At 34.5% G+C, this 20,306-nt stretch overlaps 1 protein-coding gene across 1 annotated transcript; it reads left to right on the forward strand.

Annotated features, from left to right (window-relative positions):
- The first annotated feature begins 14,654 nt into the window (after positions 1 to 14,654).
- On the forward strand, positions 14,655 to 20,036 carry LOC17885736 (kinesin-like protein KIN-7B). Its single transcript, XM_006290501.2, has 15 exons — positions 14,655 to 14,906; positions 15,166 to 15,404; positions 15,499 to 15,588; positions 15,702 to 15,802; positions 15,897 to 16,010; positions 16,098 to 16,179; positions 16,336 to 16,403; positions 16,560 to 16,619; positions 16,686 to 16,810; positions 17,022 to 17,220; positions 17,621 to 17,758; positions 17,931 to 18,017; positions 18,103 to 18,993; positions 19,120 to 19,427; positions 19,518 to 20,036. The coding sequence occupies exons 2-15, from the start codon at positions 15,173 to 15,175 to the stop codon at positions 19,846 to 19,848; spliced, it is 2,826 nt and encodes a 941-aa protein (XP_006290563.1). The 5' UTR covers positions 14,655 to 14,906; positions 15,166 to 15,172; the 3' UTR covers positions 19,849 to 20,036.
- The last annotated feature ends 270 nt before the right edge of the window (positions 20,037 to 20,306 follow it).

Below are 20,306 nucleotides of genomic sequence, written 5' to 3' on the forward strand. Positions count from 1 at the left end.
TCCTAATAGTAGTTATTTTATAGGTGTACCTTATGAACGATATAAATTTTTATAATTTTTCATATTTAACAGTGGTATTTTTGAAAATGGGTATTTCTCAAAAAGTATATTTTTTATTAAGAGACCATAGATTATTAAATTTAACAATCTTTCTCATATTTTTTTTCTTTTATTATTATTTTTATGGAGTATCTAATTTAGATCCCAAAATAGAAATATGTTCTTAATGTTTCATTTTTCTATATCATTTTAATGATGAATTATGTTGTTTAATTACTCATTGCAATGGTTGGTGGCTGCAACTCTCTACGGGCAATAAGAAATAAACTTTGATGTACGTAATGAAGCTAATTAAGAAACCTTGGAACTTTATTTATTTACATTATAATAAGGATTTCTTAAAATGTACGTAATGAAGCTAAATAAACATTTAAACTATAATAATGATTCCTTAAAATGTACGTAACGAAGCTAATTAAATCCAGCATTTTAAACGTGCACGTCCTAAGTCAGCAATAAGCCAATAAACATATTTAAAATGCAATATGGATATTGAACTAATCTTAGCTCTTTCTATTGGAATAATTGGGATAGTGGAGAGTACGTGTATACTAATTCGATTGTGTACTAATATTTCTTTCTATTTCATGGTGTTAGTCTAATTTTTTGGACTATGTATATCCTTTTATGGTAATACTAAAAGTCTTTAAGGTTTTAGCAGCCAGTCAACAACACATTCTCATTTTTGTAACTTTCTTACATATTAAAACACGAAAAAAAACACAATAAGTTTCTTTATTTCTAGAATAGTATATGAATTTCTTACAAAAGTCATAAAAGGAAGCACACACATATTTAAAATATGGGAAAGTATGATTGGTAAAGTAAATATTTGTTGAATTCACCACCATTATAGGGTTTCATTGGATTACATGACTTAATTATCGAAAAGAAAGAAAAAAAGTATAAGTATGCCATAATGAGTTTCGCTAGGTAAAATATATTAAAAGGAAACTTCTTGTTTTGTTTCTTCTTCGTACAGTTTCGTCAAAATAAAATAAAAACAATAGTGAAAAAAAAAATTAATTCTATATTTATTAGTTTAAAGTTGAAAACCATAATGATAAGTTTTTAGAAAAATAGTATTCTAAGCCGAACGGTTATGGAAGATGCTATTGTGGCTGCATTATGGATTAAGAACCATTAGCAAAATCAGGTATATGAAAAATCGAGAGAAGAATCACTTACATTAGCAAAATCCGTCGTAATCTACTTTTTACATAAAACATAAACAAATATAAACACACACATATATATATATATATAAATAGGACTAGTTCAAAGGGGAATTTCAAAAATACTCTTTTTCATATACTTCTTTTTAAAAATATTTTATTTTCAAACTTTATCAAAAAAATCACTAAAAATGTTGAAACTTAACAAAATATATGTGTAAGCTTATAAATATATACACAAATTACATTTGTATGTGTATATAATTTTAAATATCTTTCATAAATAGCGTAAAAATAACTTATAAAAACTTTATAAAATGTATAAAAGACGATTTAAAACGATTTAAAACATTTTAAAATATTAGTTTCGAATCTCTCAGTAGTAGTTATTATAAATAAGTACCTTATAAACTATATAAAACTTTATAAGTTTTAATATTTAAAGATGTGTATTTTTGAAAATGGATAGATAAAGGAGATATTTTTAAAAAGGGGCACACCAAAAGGGGTATTTCTAAAAAATTCTCCTAGTTAAAAGCATATATTCAAATAAATGAAAAATAAAAAAGCAAGATCATAATTAGTTAATTAGTTCTCTTACATATTTGAATTGAAAATTACAATTGTTCCTATTTATGATTTAGGGATTTACAGATGAGTTTTTTTTCCCGGCACCTACAAGTGCAACTAAATGAGAAATGTCAGTTAGCTTATAGATTTATATTATATTTTATTACTTAATAAAAAATTAGTTATCGTATAAATAAGCAATCACCCAAGAAAATACGGTAACTACGATTTAGATTATCCGTTAACAGCTATATTCTGGATTTCAGTTAATTTTACTACATGTCGGATATACTGTTCATCAACATCTTAGGCCGTGTTTTATAATAGTCGCGGCGATTCTGACGGAGATCAAAAAATTACACTGTTACGGCAACAAATTGAGCACAAAATTAAAGAGTCGTTGTGATTCATGCGACAAGTAAAAAAATAGAATCGTCGCTGAAATTACCAGCGATTGACGTGGCTCCGTTTCTTTTGATTGTTTTAGTTGCACGACAACTACGGCTCTTTACTTTTCCAGAATATTTATTATTTTAGGGGGGTGTATTCAAATAATGATTTGGAAGTCTTTTGTGGAATTTATAATATTTTGGATTTTAAAAGATTTAAGTGAGTTTTTAAGGTATTTTGGTGGATTTGTTATTATTTCCTATTTTTAAAAAAGGAAAATAGTTTGAGATTTGTCGAGATTTTAAAAGAACTTTACGTGATTTTAAAAGAGATTTACTTGCTAGGTGATCGCTGATATTTTTGTTACGACTTCATGTTGAGGGTTCAGACTTAAAAGATATTATTCTAACTCCGGGTTGCTACTTTCTTCTTCCGTTACTTTTGCTACAGACCTCGGATTGAGATCTTTCCAATGATATATAAACATCTGTCTGAGTCCTTGTGGTTTTATGGAAAATTGTTCTCAAAGTTGGCTATTCGCAGGTTCTGTAAAAGTGGCGGTAACTTTCAAACCGAAAATCCGAATCGTGATCTGCTTTTTGCTGTGTCTTCGTATGACTGTTGTTGATATTCCCACCATATTTCATAATTTTCTGGGTTGTTTTGCTCCACCGTTTATGCTCGGCTTCAAGACTGCATCAAGCAGATGACAAAAAAGTTCTGTTTAATAGTTGGTGTGAGATAGCTGAAAGATACTATGGTCTATTGTTGTGAAGACTCAGTTTAATCATGACGTTTGGTTACAACATTCTAACCAGTCACCAATCTTCAACACACTACAGCTTTCTATATCCAAGGACCCCAAATCGAAAGCAAACATGCTATTTGTTAGAAATTGGACGACGAATGACAAATGATTAGAACTACTACATAAACAATGGTGACTTGGTTACTCTGAGAAATTGAAGAGAAGGAGGGGTATAAAAATTGGAGATTTGCCTAGTGACTTTTTCTTGTACGTGATCTTTTTTTTTTTAACCAATCCTTCAAAATCACACCCTCCAAGGTGTGACTTTTTAACTGGATTTCTCTTTATAAATAGTGTTCAAAGTCTTCCAAAATCACTTTTATGGTTTTTTAAAGAAAAAATTTATGTTTTGAATAACAGTAGATTTGATATGAATTTTTGGATTATTTTGTAGTTTTATCCTAATTCTAAGTAGAAATTTGAATTTTACACCAACTCTTTTAAATATTTCAAATGTATCTTATGTATGGTGAAAAATGACAATTTTACCCTTAATTAATAATTAAAAATTAATAATAAAAAAACCAAATAACAAAATTAATATATTTTACAATATTATTAAAAATATATTTTATTAGAAATTAATTTATTATGTTCGTATTTTTTTATTAAAAAAAATAGATATTTATTATAGATAATATTAATTAGTAACTACAACTGAAAAAATAATAATTTATTTTTAAGAATATTATTTAAAATAAATTAATGGTTATAAATAAGATGTTCAAATTATATTAGTCATGAATTAATTTATTATGGATAATATTAAAAATAATTAAAATTAAATACGAATTTATAATATTTATAAACTTTTAGATGTAAAATTAAATTGAAATTTTAAATAAGCGTAATATAAAAATAATTTTCATAATTTTTTCATTTAATAGAAAATTTTGAAAACGATATTTAAATGTTTTTAACTTTAATATAATAAATATCTAAACTAGTTAAACCCTAAAAAATCAACAGTTCAAAAAGTCGACAATGTAAAAACTCATTTAAACAAATAACAAGTCGACTCTTGCAATATAAGTCAAAAACAACAAAAATCAAGTCGAAAAACATAATATATAAGTAAACAGTTCTAAAAGTCAATCAAAGTAATAAATTAATATAAAAATAAAATAAGTCTACTAAGACCAAACAAATCGACCAATGTTTTTTTAAAAAATCAACAAACATAACAAATAAGTCAACTGTATAAATAAGTCGATAGTATAAAAAACAACGAAAATAAATATAAGTCGACTCTTGTAATATTAGTCAACAACAACAAAAATTAAGTCGACAAATATAATATATAAGTCGGCAGTTCTAAAAGTCAACCCAAGTAATAGTCAATATAAAAATGAATTAAGTCTACTAAGACCAAACAAATCGACCATTTTTTTTTTAAATCAAGAAACATAGCAAATAAGTCAACAGTATAAATTTATCGACAGTATAAAAAAACAACGAAACAAAATATAAGTCGACTCTTGTAATATAAGTCAACAACAATAAAAACAAGTCAACATAAGTAGATAGACAAATCAATAGTTCAAAATATCAACCTTATTAATAAATCAACATTGAATCAAGTAAGTCTATCAAAATATATATATTATCGATTACATAATCTTAAATTATATTTTTTTAATTAAGGTAAAATTTGGCCATCGATTTTTTTTTTATATTGTATTGACCAAAAATTTAATATAATTATTACTTTAAAGTATATATATTTTTTAGTTATTTAAAATATTAATACGTTTTTTAATTTTAAATTTTAATTTTGTTATATATATTTTTTTTTCTTTAGTCAATTTATCTAATACTAATGATTAAATAAAAGAGTATTTTCGTCCATTTTAATATTAAAAAGTATAGTTTTCAAATAACAATAATATACAGTGTAGTTGTCAATTTTTTTAATAAAATTTAGTACATTTTTAAAAATGTCCCTTTTACAAATTGTTAATTGAATAACAGGGATTGTGAGTGACTTTGAAGGATTTTTTACAAATGTCATATTCAATAACACTGGATTTGAGAAGGGATTTAAAAACGCCTAGTTAAATAACAGAGGATTTTAAAAGAACCAAAATCCTCTAGAATTCTATTTTCAATACACCGCTTTAAGTTTTTTAATTGTGTCGCAGTCGCAGCAAATGCGATCGTAAAAAGAACAAAGCTTCAATAACACTATTCATCTGTGAATGATGCCATTTAATATATTATTTGTAATGTGTTAAAGAATTTATTATTGCGATAATTTGCATATTATATGTTATATTACTCGTTATTGCTATATGAATGAAAATAATTTTTTTCCTATATCAAAACTAACAGTCCTAACAATTTCCAAGAACAATCACAAAATTCCAGAACTTACAGTCCTAACAATTTTCAAGAACAATCACAAAATCCAATGATGAGTGCCTAGATCATTCCTCTCTATTTGCCTTGATTCCACAATCACACTTTATTTTTACATGCACCACAAACACAATGAGATGCGTGAGTATTCTCACAAATAATCAGTGAAGCGATTCTCCCATCAACTGGGTTATACACACAAACATATTAAACAAAACAAGATTAACTAATCAAAACAAAAGAGGCATAACAAGATACTGACTACTCGCTGTTTGGACACTTGCTGTCCAGAAAATGATGACTAGAAAAACTGTCCAGAAATTGGGGTCGACCAACACATACACCGGGTTGGTGTCGACCGAAACCGCCTCCGCATAAGCCCATAAATCGCCTCTCAATTCTCCAGAGAACGAATTCACCACTTCCAAAGCTATAGCCAGGAATACTAACACTCAATCATGCAAACACAGCAACCAAAACACACAAACAAGCCACACACAAAAAATCCATCCATTCAAATCAATTCAATACACATTAGAAGGGTTTAGCATGCTCAGATTAACCATGGTCACGCACTCACCTTTTGATTGGAATGAACAGGGACTAAAACAAGGAGAACAGAGGAAGGACATGACTCTCCTAACACCCACAGCTACGAAACTCCCCTTCTCTTTGCTATATCCTTCAAGAACAAGCCACAAAAACCCCAAAAACCTCTTGAAAACACCTCAGGGAACAACTCTAACTCTTTGCCTTTTCTCTCAACTTTCAAAAGCGACAAAAATCTGAAAATAGAGAGAAAATGACTGCCTCAACTTTTTAAGTCAACCTAGGTTTTCACCCACCCTTGGTGTCGATCGACACTCATCAAAACCGAACACGGGTGTTACAATAAGTTATAAGTTATGCGATAACCATATATTTATTTTGTTAAATAATATATAAATTATCACGATAACAAATTGGTTAACATATTACAAATACTAGTAACATATTATTGAACATATTACAAATATACTTGAGAGAAAAGAGAATGAAAAAGAAAAATAGAATAAAAAAGAGAAATGATAACTATTAATTTTGAAGTTATGAACAAATCAAATGAAGAAGTAAATATATTAGACAATATATACCCTATATTGAATCATATTATATCGTGCTAATTTATAAGTTATATGGTAAACGTAAAATTATTGAGTAATTTGATTATTATATTATTGAAAGTTCAACGGAAGAAGAACAAAACAAGATTCAACAATGAGAATTGCGAGCTTAGCTAAGAGAAAAGCCTACTTACTCACCAGAAACATCTCTAATTCTCCCATAGTTGCTCTCAGGTTCTCTCTCACTCACTCGCGGTTTCGCTTCGCTGGGATCCGATGAGAACGACGTTTTCATCATCGGCGGCGGACCTGGAGGTTAGGTGGTGGCGGTTAAGGCAGAATAGCTCGGACTTAAAACTACATGTATCGAAAAACACGGCGCTCTCGATGGTACTTGTCTAAAACTAACAGCAAGTCTCTCAGTCACTTTTTGAGAGTTTAAGAAGAAAAGTCAGTGAGAGAGAGAAAGAGAAAAATGTTTATTTATCAAAAATAGGGTTAGAATGGTCAGGAAAAATGAGAGCTGAAAAACGACGGATAGATGACATTTACTTGATAACACAGTCAACCGAGGCCATGAGTTACAATTACCAAAAAAAATATAAAACTCAAAACACATAATTTTATTAAAACAAGTTTCATGAAGATCAAATTTTACTTTTCGACTTTGGTTAACCATTTGTCGACATACCAACCTAAACATTGGCCAAAGCAATAGAATTCTCTAGTGCTAAACCTTTATTAGTAAAATTATTGACTAGTAACATTTTTGCTATAGTTGTTGCAGTATATATTATTAAAAGAATTTAATTTAAAATAATTGATAATTATAATTAGTAAAAATTATTAGTGAATATATTTAATAAAATTATAAAGTGTATAATTTTAATATATATTAATAATAAAAATGTTTAATAAAAAAATTAATTTATGTATAAGAATGCAAGTTTAAAAAAAACTTACATACATTCCTTAATAATTAAAATTTTATCATATTTAGATTTATGATTATTTTCATTTCAAATGAAAATAAAATTAATAATTTTGGCAAAATACAAAAAAAAAATAAAACTATTTGAGAGAAATGATTAAATAAATAAAAATGTTAAGAATTTTTTTTGTTGATATATGAATTAAAAATAAAAATAACAAGTTCTTGTATTATATAACTGTATTTTCCTTTTTTAATTAAAAAAATATGTAACTCAACTTACCACATCTAAAAGAACTTTTAAATCTGATATTTATTAGTTGAAAACCATTTAAGAAAAATATTATTGAGGTATATGTATCCTAATGAGTTTCAAGAAAATAATATCATTGGGTGAACTAATAAAATATATAAAAACAGGTTGCCATTTTATTATACCTTGGTATGTATATACTTCAATTTTAATCCTTATCGTCTACGCAATCCACACATTAATTCACTAACAATGTTATGATTTTATTTACAAATTATGACATCAATTATAATAGGGCTTATTAAATTTTCATACCCAGATAAATTGGAAACAAAATTTTCGGTCTGGATAGAAAAAAATTAAGTCTCTCTCCATCTAACACATAAAGTTACCCAGCTACCCCTAACTTGATTTGCACAAAACAAATAATAGCTTTTATATTATAATAGAGTAGCTACACACACACTAACCTCATCTAGTTTCTGACGCGCCGACATTGGGAGGATAAAGATTTTGGAGAAGATACAATGATGACTTCGGATACGGTACATTGGAGGCTATTGGTTTGGTTATTTATTATGTCGATATATCCGTAAAAAAGATATTATTAGATAATTGTAAAGTTAGTCAAATAAGTTACAATCTAATTCCCTACTAAATAAAAAGTCCCAATAAATTTAAAGTTATCAGCTAAATTTCTTATTATTTCTGTACTAATGATTTCCATATCAAAATATAATTTTGTTTAATTACAAAATCTAAACCCTAACCACTATTTTATCAACCCAAACCAATATATAATTTTGACTAATTATAAACTCTAAACCCTAATCACTATTTTATCAACCCAAACCGATATATAATTTCGTTTAATTACAAAATCTAAACCCTAACCACAATTTTCTCAACCCAAACTGAAATATAATTCCATTTAATTACAAAATCTAAAACCTAACCACTACTTTGTCAACCCAAACAAAAATATAATTTCGTTTAATTACAAAAACTAAACCCTAACCACTATTTTGTCAACCCAAACCAAAATATAATTTTGTTTATTTATAAAATCTAAAGCCTAACCACTATTTTATAAAATCAAACCAATATATATATTTCCATGAATTCGATAACACTGTTCATCAGTGATTAAAAGCATTCGATAACTTTTTTTAAAACATGTTAAATAATATGTTATCGCGTTAAGTTACATATTATCCGTTAAATTGAGTATTTTTATAAACCGGTAATAAAAATATTTTATACAAGTACGTAAATATAAACCGATATCAGTCGTATAATAATTAATTTAACAAGATAATTATGTGTTTATCAAATAACTTATAATTTATAGCGGTAACATATGATTTACTATAAATAATTTAACTAGATAACTATGAATTTATCAAATAACTTATAACGTATACCAGTAAGATATGATTTACAAAGTTAACCAAATAAATAACCATAAATGTTATAGTTGATATTATAACCGATCAGACTAAAAACAATATAATTAGACATTAATCAATAGCTACTGAAATTATGTTATATTTGTATCGAGCTAACAATATTTGTATTGGATAATATTATACTTATCCAGTCAAAAACATTGTATTAGATAATATGCTCACAACACCTCTTCCTCCACGAATCTTTGTCTATGTCCCCCTCACGAGGATCGCTGTGGTGAAGGGAACAATGATACGACGGTGCGACCTCCATCGGGTTCTGGGGATGATGGTGATAGACAGAATCAAAGCTACAAGGGTGCGGTGGGGGCAGAGCGACGACGTGGGCTGACTATGACAGCAAGTTAAGAGGATCCCAAAAGAGCCGAGAGGGTGGAGAAACGAGCCGTGGTGATGGATCTAAGAGAAACGAGGGGGCGCAGGTTCAGGAGTATCGTGGTCGGTCTGGTCACTATCATGGAGAACCGTCATACCGGCGACGGAGATTTACTAGTTATGCTGCACTCAACGGGCACAGGAAGACGGTGGTCGATGAGACAACATGGGAGATATCTATTGTTGAGCCTCATGAGTCGGTCGTGGTGCCTCCTCAACCCAAAAAGGTCTGCAAGGCTCTTTTCCAGGAAGCGGATCATGGTGTGAATGAAGTAGCGACGAATGTAACAGAGAGCGAGGAGTCGCGAGTGCAGATGGACGGTCAAATGGGGGATGGGGTTGTTCTCCCGTGTCTGGTTGAGGAGCAACTAACATTTGTGGGTGGTGACGGGGAACAGATGGAGCTGAATCTGGAGGAGGAGCAGAATATAGAGATGTTGGACTCTCAGGGCGAGATGGATGTTGACATGGGAGGAGAGGAGTTTCTGTCCGGCTTTGATGTGGAGCAACTACTAATGGCGGATGATCTTGGGGATCGAGAGGAGCAGAATCAGGAGGAGACGAGGGTTGTGATGGCGGGAGCTAGTTCCAAGAAGAAGATCGCACAAATGGTGTCTACTCCACGGAAGAGAGCTGCCCCAAAGACCACAGCGCAACCCGAGGAGGGTGTGAACCCGAAGAACCGAGAGACGGACAAGGGAGGGCAAGGTGGGCCTAAACCACCAAAACCAAAGGTGAATAAATGAAGGTCCTAAGTTGGAACTGCCAAGGGCTGGGAAATAAGGCGACTATTGGTTATTTGCGGGATCTTTGGAAGAAGCATCGACCGGATTTTTTATTTTTATCGGAAACTAAGCAATGTTTCCTATTTTTAGAACAATTTCTTTGTCATTTTGGTTATAATAATGTACTAACGGTTGATCCTATTGGTTGTAGTGGTGGTTTGGCTCTTTTCTATAATAATAATATTTTCACGGTTTCTATTTTATCCAAATCTAATCGGTTAATTGATATTGAGGTATCTTTCAAAGGTAAATTATTAGCTTTGACGTTTGTTTACGGTGATCCGGTACCAAAGCAACGGTCTTTGGTTTGGGAAAGGTTGACTAGAATCGGTCTAAATAGAACTACACCTTGGTTTTTAATAGGTGACCTTAATGAAATAACGGGTAACCATGAGAAGCGGGGGGGGGGGGAAGTTACGGCATGCCTCGTCTTTTGTGGATTTTAATAATATGATAAGTAATTATGGCTTTTTGGAGTTCCCACATGTTGGTGATTGGTTATCATGGAGGGGTTGGAGAGATAAGAAGCATATTCGTTGTCGCCTCGATCGGGCGGTCGGTAATGAGGATTGACATGAAATATTTACGGATACAATAACGGAATATCTAACAATGATCGGGTCGGATCACAAGCCCATACTAGCTACGGTGGCTCAAAGAAATGTACGTCGCAACGAACTTTTATGTTTGACAAACGGTGGGTCGGAAAAGAAGGTCTCATGGACGCTATTAATAATGGGTAGAACGGTTCTTCAAGTCAGGAATCGAATGGTTTTGTGGATAAAGTAATTCACTATAGGCACAAAATTTCTCAATGGAGGCACTGCCAAGTACCGTTTGGTAGAGAACTATTGAAGATTTAAAACGGCAATTAGTTAACATCCAGGCCAGTGATACAAGTACACCAGAAGAGATTTATGACTTATCTATCCGGCTGCGGAATGCTTATAAGGATGAGGAGGACTACTGGCAGCAAAAAAGCAGAAACCGGTGGATGCGGGTTGGAGATCGAAATTCCAATTTTTTTCAAGCACAAACTAAAGTTAGGAGAGCTCGCAACCGGATTGTTGGGCTGTATGATAAAAATGATGTTTGGTTAACAAAAGATTTGGAGGTATCCAAAATAGCAGCGGAATATTTAATGAATTATTTACCACAAGTGACCCTCAGGAGGTGGAAGAGGCCTTGGTGGAATTGCCAGGAGTGATTACGGGGGAGTTAAATGATTATCTTACGGCCCCGGCCACGGAGACGGAGGTGAAACAAGCCTTGTTTATGATGCACCCAGATAAGGCACCGGGCCTGGATGGTATGACAGCTTTATTTTTCCAAAAGTCATGGGGAGTGGTTAAAGAGGACTTGCTCCAATTAGTTAACTCTTTCATTCGGGAAGGACGCTTTGATCAGAGATTGAATAAGACTAACATTTGTCTTATCCCAAAAGTGGACAGACCTACGAGGATGACAGAGCTAAGGCCAATTAGTTTATGTAACGTTGGTTATAAGATCATCTCGAAAGTCTTATGCCAAAGGCTTAAGACAGTTCTTCCATTGCTCATTTTGGATACTCAATCTGCTTTTGTGGCGGGAAGACTGATCTCGGATAACATATTGATTGCTCAGGAAATGTTTCACGGTCTCCGTACCAATGCTTCATGTAGGAGTTTGTTCATGGCGATTAAAACGGACATGAGTAAAGCATATGATCGTGTGGAATGGGTCTTCCTTGAGAGGATGTTGAGAAAATTTGGGTTTGCGGAGCAATGGATTAAATGGATTATGTTTTGTGTTACCTCGGTGAAATACAGTATTCTCATAAATGGTCAGCCTCATGGTTTAATTACGCCGGGTAGGGGTTTGCGTCAAGGTGACCCATTATCCCCGTATTTATTTATCTTGTGTATGGAAGTATTAATTGCTAATATTCGGAAAACGGAGCAAAATAAGTTGATTACCGGAATCAAGGTGGCAAACAAATGCCCACCAATCACCCATTTGTTATTTGCGGATGATACTTTGTTTTTTTGTAAAGTACAAAAGGAACAGAGGTTATTCTGGGTATACTAAAACAATATGAGAAATCATCAGGCCAGCAGATTAACTTCTCAAAGTCCTCGATACAATTTGGGCATAAAGTGAATATGAATACTAGGACGGAGATGCAGGCGATACTGGGAATAGACACGTTGGTTGGTATGGGATCTTATCTAGGATTACCGGAGAGTTTAGGTGGCGCTAAAACGAAGATTTTCTCTTATGTTGAAGAAAAGCTGGATAATCATATAAATGGGTGGTCGGCGAAGCTCCTATCTAAAGGGGGTAAGGAGTTGATGATAAAATCAGTGGCCTCTGCATTACCGACATATGTCATGTCTTGTTTTCGTCTCCCGAAAGCAACCACGGCAAAGCTTACAAGTGCGATCGCAAATTATTGGTGGAGCACGAATGGAACTTCAGGGGGTATGCACTGGTGTGCCTGGGAGAAATTATGTTGCAATGAGACACAGGGTGGACTAGGATTTCGGGATATCAATGATTTCAATTCAGCACTTTTGGCTAAACAATTGTGGAGATTGATAGAGGTTCCAGATTCCCTCTTCGCAAAGGTTTTCAAGAGTAGATACTATCGGAATTCAAATCCCATGGAACCACTTCGGTCTTATTCACCTTCCTATGGATGGAGGAGTATAATATCAGCAAGATCTCTGGTAAGTAAAGGGTTTATTAAAAGAGTTGGAGAGGGAAACACAATTTCTGTGTGGAAAGACCCCTGGATTCCAGCTCGATTCCCGAGACCAGCTTTAAGTAATGGATCCCTCTCTACAGATACAACAATTACTGGATCGTCAATCTAATTCATGGTGTATGGACGTGTTGAATGTCGTGTTTGATCCAAGCGATGTTACCTTGATTAGTGCTATACCTATATGTAGTAAGCCTAAGGCTGATACTATAGGATGGCATTTCACGAAAAATGGCAAATATACGGTAAAATCTGGGTATCATATAGCCCGGTTAAAGGATCTGGGAATTCCTATCCTTCCGGTCTATGGTCCTGATCTCCTTCCTTTGTTTGCAAGTATTTGGCAGATGCATTGCCCACCGAAGATTCAACATTTTATGTGGCAGTTATTAACCGGATGTATCTCGGTTTCCGCTAATTTGAAAGGTCGTGGTATAAATTGTGATGTATCTTGCTCACGATGTGGGACGCAGGTGGAAACAGTATATCATGTCATATTCGTTTGTCCGCATGCACGACAATCCTGGGCTATGGCACAAGTACCAGTGGGTCCTATCCAGTCCCACAGAGTCTATTTATGCTAATATGGATTATTTCTACGGCTATCCTCAAAGGATGGACAATATAAGTTCTCTCCTTGGTTAATATGGTATATCTGGAAGGCAATGAATGCTAAATTTTTTAACAATGAGGATCAATGTCCTCAGGAGGTAACTAGAGTCGCGAAAATAGAAGCGGAGGCCTGGCAGGCACCGTAGGTCGAGGAAGTAGAAAGTCCCCTAGTGGTGTCGGATCCACTCCCCCCAGTCGGGAGACGTCCTGTAATCTTATCTCTGACATTTACATGTTATTGATGCTTTATAAATGGATCATGGAAGGACACGAATAAGTATTCAGGTCTAGGATGGTTCTGTCAGCAGTCTCAAGGAATTTCAAAGTTTGCGGGGGCTAAAAATCTACGCAGAAGCCTTTCTCCACTCCATGCAGAGGTAGAAGCGCTGCTTTGGGCAATGAGATGCATTATAGGACATGATTTCAGGGATGTGGCGTTTCTTACAGACTGTTCTGATTTGGTAAAGATGGTGTCTTTACCTTCCGAGTGGCCGGCCTTCTCTGTTTACCTAGATGATATCAAGATGGATAGGGAAGAATTTTCAACTTTTTCTTTATCTTATGTTCCAAGAAATTTAAATGTTCAAGCGGATAGTTTGGCACGTAATGTGCGTGCTTTTCCGCATTCTGTTACGTTTGTAAACAATTGTCCCACCAATTGGCTTGTTTAAGTCAATCTAATCGAAGTTTGTTGAAAAAATAATAATAATATAATACACACAATATCATATTCTCATAGTTAAAAATAGTTTGTTAGTGACTGTATAATTGAATTATTAATTTTTTGAAATACAAACAAAGTTTAATAAAAGAAAATGAAAAGAGTTACGACTAAAATTCTCCTTCCAACGTTAAAAAACTTACATTGTATTAAGTGAGAGAGTATTACTATTTCCGATGTGAAAATCACGATCGTACACGTGTCACATTAACAACCCTCGATCTTTGACCGTTCAAAATTTCAAAATATTTCAGGTGTGCGCAGAGAACGGGAAGAAGCAAAAAAGAAAAAAAAAAAAGAATTTAAAAAAGAAAGTGAAGAAGAAGAAGAAGAAGAAGAAGAAGAAAGCATCAAGAAGATAGTTTCCGTTACACATCTCTTCGTTTCGATTTCGCCTCTGCGAAATCCTAATCCCTAATCATCTTCTCAATCTTCCCGTCGATTTGAGTTTTTTCCGGCTCCGACTCGAAGATTACGCCGGCGATTTCATCCGTCCGTCGCCGACCGCCGCGTTTTCTTCCTCCGACTGTTAAAATCTCTTCGTCTCTGTAATGTAAGTGATTCTTCTTTCGATTTCTAGTTTCTTTCTTCTTTCCTATTCTGGATTCGATTTCAGGTGACTGTTATGTTGGATTCTCGTATACGCGTTGAGTTCTAGTTTCCATAGATGGATTCTGAGTAAATCTAACAGTTAGGATTACTGATTTTTCGAAGAAGATCTTGGGTCGTTGATTGATTAGGGTGAATTGATTATAGATGCAGAGTAGTTTTGTTTAGGAGTTTCTAATTTTGGTTTTCGATTTTGTGTGTAGAGAGAAGATGATGGGACCTCCGAGAACACCGTTGAGTAAGATAGATAGGGTTAATAATCCTTATACACCTGGTGGTTCCAAAGTTACAGAGGAGAAGATTCTTGTGACTGTTCGGATGAGACCATTGAATTGGAGGGAACAAGCCAAATATGATCTCATTGCATGGGAATGTCCTGATGATCAGACTATCGTTTTTAAGAATCATAATCCTGAGAGGGCTGCAACGAAATACTCATTCGGTATTTGAGTAGAATCTCAATTTGCTTATTTGTGTTTTCTTTCCAATTTTGTTATATAGCTCATTTGCTTCTTTGTTTTCCTATGTACTTGTAGATAAAGTTTTTGAGCCAACCTGTGCAACTCAAGAGGTCTATGAAGGTGGTTCTAGGGACGTTGCACTATCTGCATTAGCAGGAACCAATGGTAGTTAAACAGATATCTCAAATCCCATCATCTAAAGATATTTTTCTTTTAGTTAAGCTTTAGCTATGTATGCATTATCTAGATACGTGAACTCTTGTCTTTATTCATTGCAGCAACAATTTTTGCTTATGGTCAGACCAGTAGTGGCAAGACGTTTACAATGAGGGGGGTTACTGAAAGTGTTGTTAAAGATATATACGAGCATATAAGAAAAGTGAGTGACCAAATTGATGGTTCCTAGTTATTGTTTAAGTTTCGAGGTGGTATATTCTCCTTCTAAACTCATGGATCTATTGAAATCTATACAGACTCAAGAAAGGAGGTTCGTCTTGAAAGTATCTGCTTTAGAGATCTATAACGAGACCGTGGTTGACCTTTTAAATCGTGATACTGGGCCCCTTCGACTGTTAGATGATCCAGAGGTAAGTAAATGGTCGGAAACACTAAGTCAAGTGTTAAAAGAGACATATACTGTCTCGGCTAGTATAAGAATGTTGTCGATATTGCAGAAAGGAACCATTGTGGAAAATCTGGTGGAGGAAGTGGTAGAAAGCAGACAACATTTACAGCATTTAATTAGCATTTGTGAAGGTAATCTGCCTATCACCTGTTCAGATGTTCTGTATATTTTTAAGCATTTGATGATGGTAGCATTCTAGGTACATATGTTTAGAACTATATTGCCTCATTAACATATAATATCATCTTTTTCTTTCATGTTATGAAATTTTCCATTTGATTTGACAGATCAACGGCAAGTAGGTGAAACTGCTTTGAATGACAAAAGTTCAAGATCGCATCAGATTATTCGGCTGGTATGATCTATGCTCATGTGATATGCTGCATAATTGAATTAATACTCTATTTCTTTAATGTGTTTGACACGGAGAAACAGTACCTATTAGACAGTAGAGATAACTACTTTCCACAATTTCTCATGTTCTCTGCTTTTCTCTGCTTTTGATATTCAGACCATCCAGAGCAGTCTCAGGGAAATAGCAGGCTGTGTGCAGTCTTTCATGGCAACCCTGGTACGTCAATTTATTATCTTTGGGTTGAAGCTTCACTTGGTATTTAAGATAATTTCATTGGTGCAGAATCTTGTTGATCTTGCTGGAAGCGAACGTGCTTGTCAAACAAACGCAGATGGTCTACGATTGAAGGAAGGAAGCCATATTAACCGTAGTTTGTTGACACTCACAACAGTGATCAGAAAACTGAGGTCAGAAAGCACAATAATTGAGCACTATGATTGTCTATGGGCATGTCTAGATTACCTTTTAGCTTGATGAACATTTTCACCGGTAGGGAATTTTCAGATATTAGCAAAATATTAACATATTTTTATCGCTGTAAACCTTGCTTTGAAGTGCCAGCATAGATTGGAAAAGCAAAACTTAAGGTTCTGTTTATTTCTGTTATTTTTGTTGTAGTTCTGGGAGAAGAAGTGATCATGTACCTTACAGAGACTCAAAGCTGACAAGGATTTTGCAAAATTCACTTGGCGGGAATGCCAGAACAGCAATTATATGTACAATTAGCCCAGCACTGAGCCACGTTGAACAGACAAAAAAGACACTCTCTTTTGCCATGAGTGCGAAGGAAGTCACAAACTGTGCTAAAGTAAACATGGTACGTGACTTAGTTAGATGTTTGTGGGGGTCTTTCATTTTGCAGAAATAGGATGATTATATATAGCTTTGCCTTTGACACCATATAGCTATTCTTTGGCCTTTCATAGAAGCTATGGTTTGGTTCGTGAGTAGCAATCATCATCTTATAGAGAGCGTATGCAGTTATCTATGATTATGAAAGAATTCTCAATACTGAGCATTCTTTGAAGTTTAATATGACTGCATAGCTATGCATCAATTCGGTTTCAAAGCCTTCTATTGTCGCTCTTCCACTAACATTACTCCTTATGCTTTCAAACTTCTTTTTGTTTGATTAAAAATAATATGGTTTTGCTTGTTCTTGATAGAAAATAAACTTCTGCTGGTACTCATTTTAGGGATGTGATTTTCTGTTATAGGTTGTCTCAGACAAAAAGTTGCTGAAACATCTGCAGCAAAAAGTAGCCAAACTCGAGTCAGAGTTAAGAAGCCCGGAGCCGAGTTCATCTACCTGCTTAAAGTCTCTGTTAATTGAGAAAGAGATGAAAATCCAACAGGTATGGACCTAGACTTTAAGAACTAGGATCTATATCTTGAATTATCTTGCTGAAAATTTGAAATGTGGACTTCACAGACTAAAAAATTAAACCATATGCGACGTTGACTTAATTTTTATTAAGGGAAAGCATCTTGTGTTTATAGTCTCACTAGTAATTATACTAATGGCAGATGGAATCCGAAATGAAAGAGCTAAAGCGCCAGAGAGACGTTGCACAATCTGAACTTGATCTAGAAAGAAAAGCAAAGGAGCAGAAGGTATGTGCGCTAATAATATGAGATACCAATATTTTCTGGGATATCTTAATCCTTATTCACACACATGCTATATAATTGGTTTCAGGGGTCAAATGAGTCTGAACCTATTTCTCAAGTGGCAAGGTGTCTCTCCTACCGTACTGAGGAGGAGTCCATTCCAAGCAATTCTGCTTCGAAAAGCCGCAGAACAACTCGTGGTAGGAGAAAGGATAATATGAGGCAGTCTTTAACTTCAGCAGATCCAACAGCGCTAGTCCAAGAAATTCGTTTGCTTGAAAAGCATCAAAAGAAGTTGGGTGAGGAAGCAAACCAAGCACTGGAGCTAATTCATAAAGAAGTGACATCCCATAAACTGGGTGATCAACAAGCTGCAGAAAAAGTTGCAAAAATGCTGTTAGAAATCCGGGACATGCAGAAGAGCAACCTTTTAACCGAGGAAATTGTAGTTGGTGATAAAGCTAACCTGAAGGAAGAAATAACCCGGTTGAATTCTCAAGAAATTGCAGCTATGGAGAAGAAGCTTGAGACTGTTCAGAACACTATTGACATGCTTGTCTCGTCATATCAGACAGATGAACAGACTCCAGACTTTAGGACCCAGGTAAAAAAGAAGAGAGTTCTTCCCTTTGGCTTAAGTAACAGTCCTAACATACAGCATATGATCCGGGCACCATGTTCACCTCATTCGTCTTCTGGGACTGAAAATAAGGCTCCTGAGAGCAATGTTGTTTCTGCTACTTCAACCTCAGTGTCTTTTGGAGCTACTCCACCAAAGAAGGGTGATAACCGCAATCGAACACCGTCAAGGGAAGGAACTCCTGTATCACGACAAGCAAATTCAGTCGATGTTAAGAGAATGAATCGAATGTTTAAGAATGCTGCTGAAGAGAATATACGTAACATTAAAGATTATGTTACTGGATTGAAAGAACGTGTGGCTAAGCTTCAATACCAGAAACAGCTTCTTGTTTGCCAGGTCAGTTTAAACTTGTGACTTGTGCTCACTGATGTTCTAATTTGTTCATACTCGCCTTGGAAAGGAAAATTTTCTACTGTTCTCAGATCCAGGAAATTAAGTAACTTAAAATTTTGTCCATGTTAGGTATTAGAAATGGAGGCAAATGAGACGGGTGCTGCTTCAGAGTTGGATGCAACCGATGAATCTCAGATGGATTGGCCCTTGTGTTTTGACGAGCAGAGAAAGCAAATCATAATGTTATGGCATCTGTGCCACATCTCAATCATCCACAGGACACAATTCTACATGTTATTCAAAGGAGACCCAGCTGATCAAATCTACATGGAAGTCGAGCTCCGGAGGCTGACATGGCTCGAACAGCACATGGCCGAGCTTGGGAATGCGAGTCCTGCATTACTTGGAGACGAACCAGCAAGCTACGTAGCATCAAGGTAACACAAGAGCTTTCCTTGTCCTTCCTTTTATTCGATTCTATAAGTCCAACGTTTTTCACAAGCATATGTCTGTCTTTGGTGGTGCAGCATTAGAGCTTTGAAGCAGGAGAGAGACTACTTGGCGAAACGAGTAAACACAAAGCTAGGAGCAGAGGAAAGAGAGATGCTGTACCTGAAATGGGATATCCCACCAGTGGGAAAACAGAGGAGGCATCAGTTCATCAACAAACTCTGGACAGATCCTCACAACATGCAGCACGTGAGAGAGAGCGCGGAGATCGTGGCTAAGCTTGTCGGGTTCTGTGACTCGGGGGAGAACATAAGAAAAGAAATGTTTGAGCTCAACTTTGCTTCTCCTTCAGATAAGAAGACATGGATGATGGGATGGAACTTCATATCCAACTTGTTGCATCTCTAGTTGTTGTTATAGCTGAGCTGATATAATCCAACACGGCTACATTTCTCTTTTTGTAAATCGTTCAACTTCACAAGTCTTTTGATGCTAGATAGAGCGAGAGGGTGAGTCACACGATCTGTGATACTCTCTTTTCATAATCCTAACAATATGATCTTATCTAATTGGGAAATGTTTTCTTTGTTACTTGATATAACGGGCCACTTATGATATCGGCATAGCAGCACAACATTTTGCATATCCGGTATATGAATCGCGTTGGTAATTAACAAACTTGGACCCATTTCGAAATTGGGCGTGTTCTTTTTAACAGTCGCACGACCAGCGTTGGTGTCAGAAAAATTGCACTATTTTGATGGCAGAAAAGACTCCAGCGACACACAACGATCAACACGACCACAAATAAAAGCTTCAGTTTTTTAGCAGTGACGATGGAGAAGAAAGAACACGCCTTTAATTTT

The sequence above is a fragment of the Capsella rubella genome, unplaced genomic scaffold, assembly GCF_000375325.1.
Source record: "Capsella rubella cultivar Monte Gargano unplaced genomic scaffold, Caprub1_0 scaffold_5, whole genome shotgun sequence".
Lineage (NCBI taxonomy): Eukaryota > Viridiplantae > Streptophyta > Magnoliopsida > Brassicales > Brassicaceae > Capsella > Capsella rubella.

Bases quoted from the DNA above. Each gene is read 5' to 3' on its own strand.
- LOC17885736 (XM_006290501.2), top strand. From the start codon at position 15,173: ATGATGGGACCTCCGAGAACACCGTTGAGTAAGATAGATAGGGTTAAT. The intron at 16,620-16,685 runs GTACGTCAATTT...TCATTGGTGCAG, and splicing joins AGTCTTTCATGGCAACCCTG to AATCTTGTTGATCTTGCTGG. The intron at 18,018-18,102 runs GTATGTGCGCTA...AATTGGTTTCAG, and splicing joins GAAAAGCAAAGGAGCAGAAG to GGGTCAAATGAGTCTGAACC.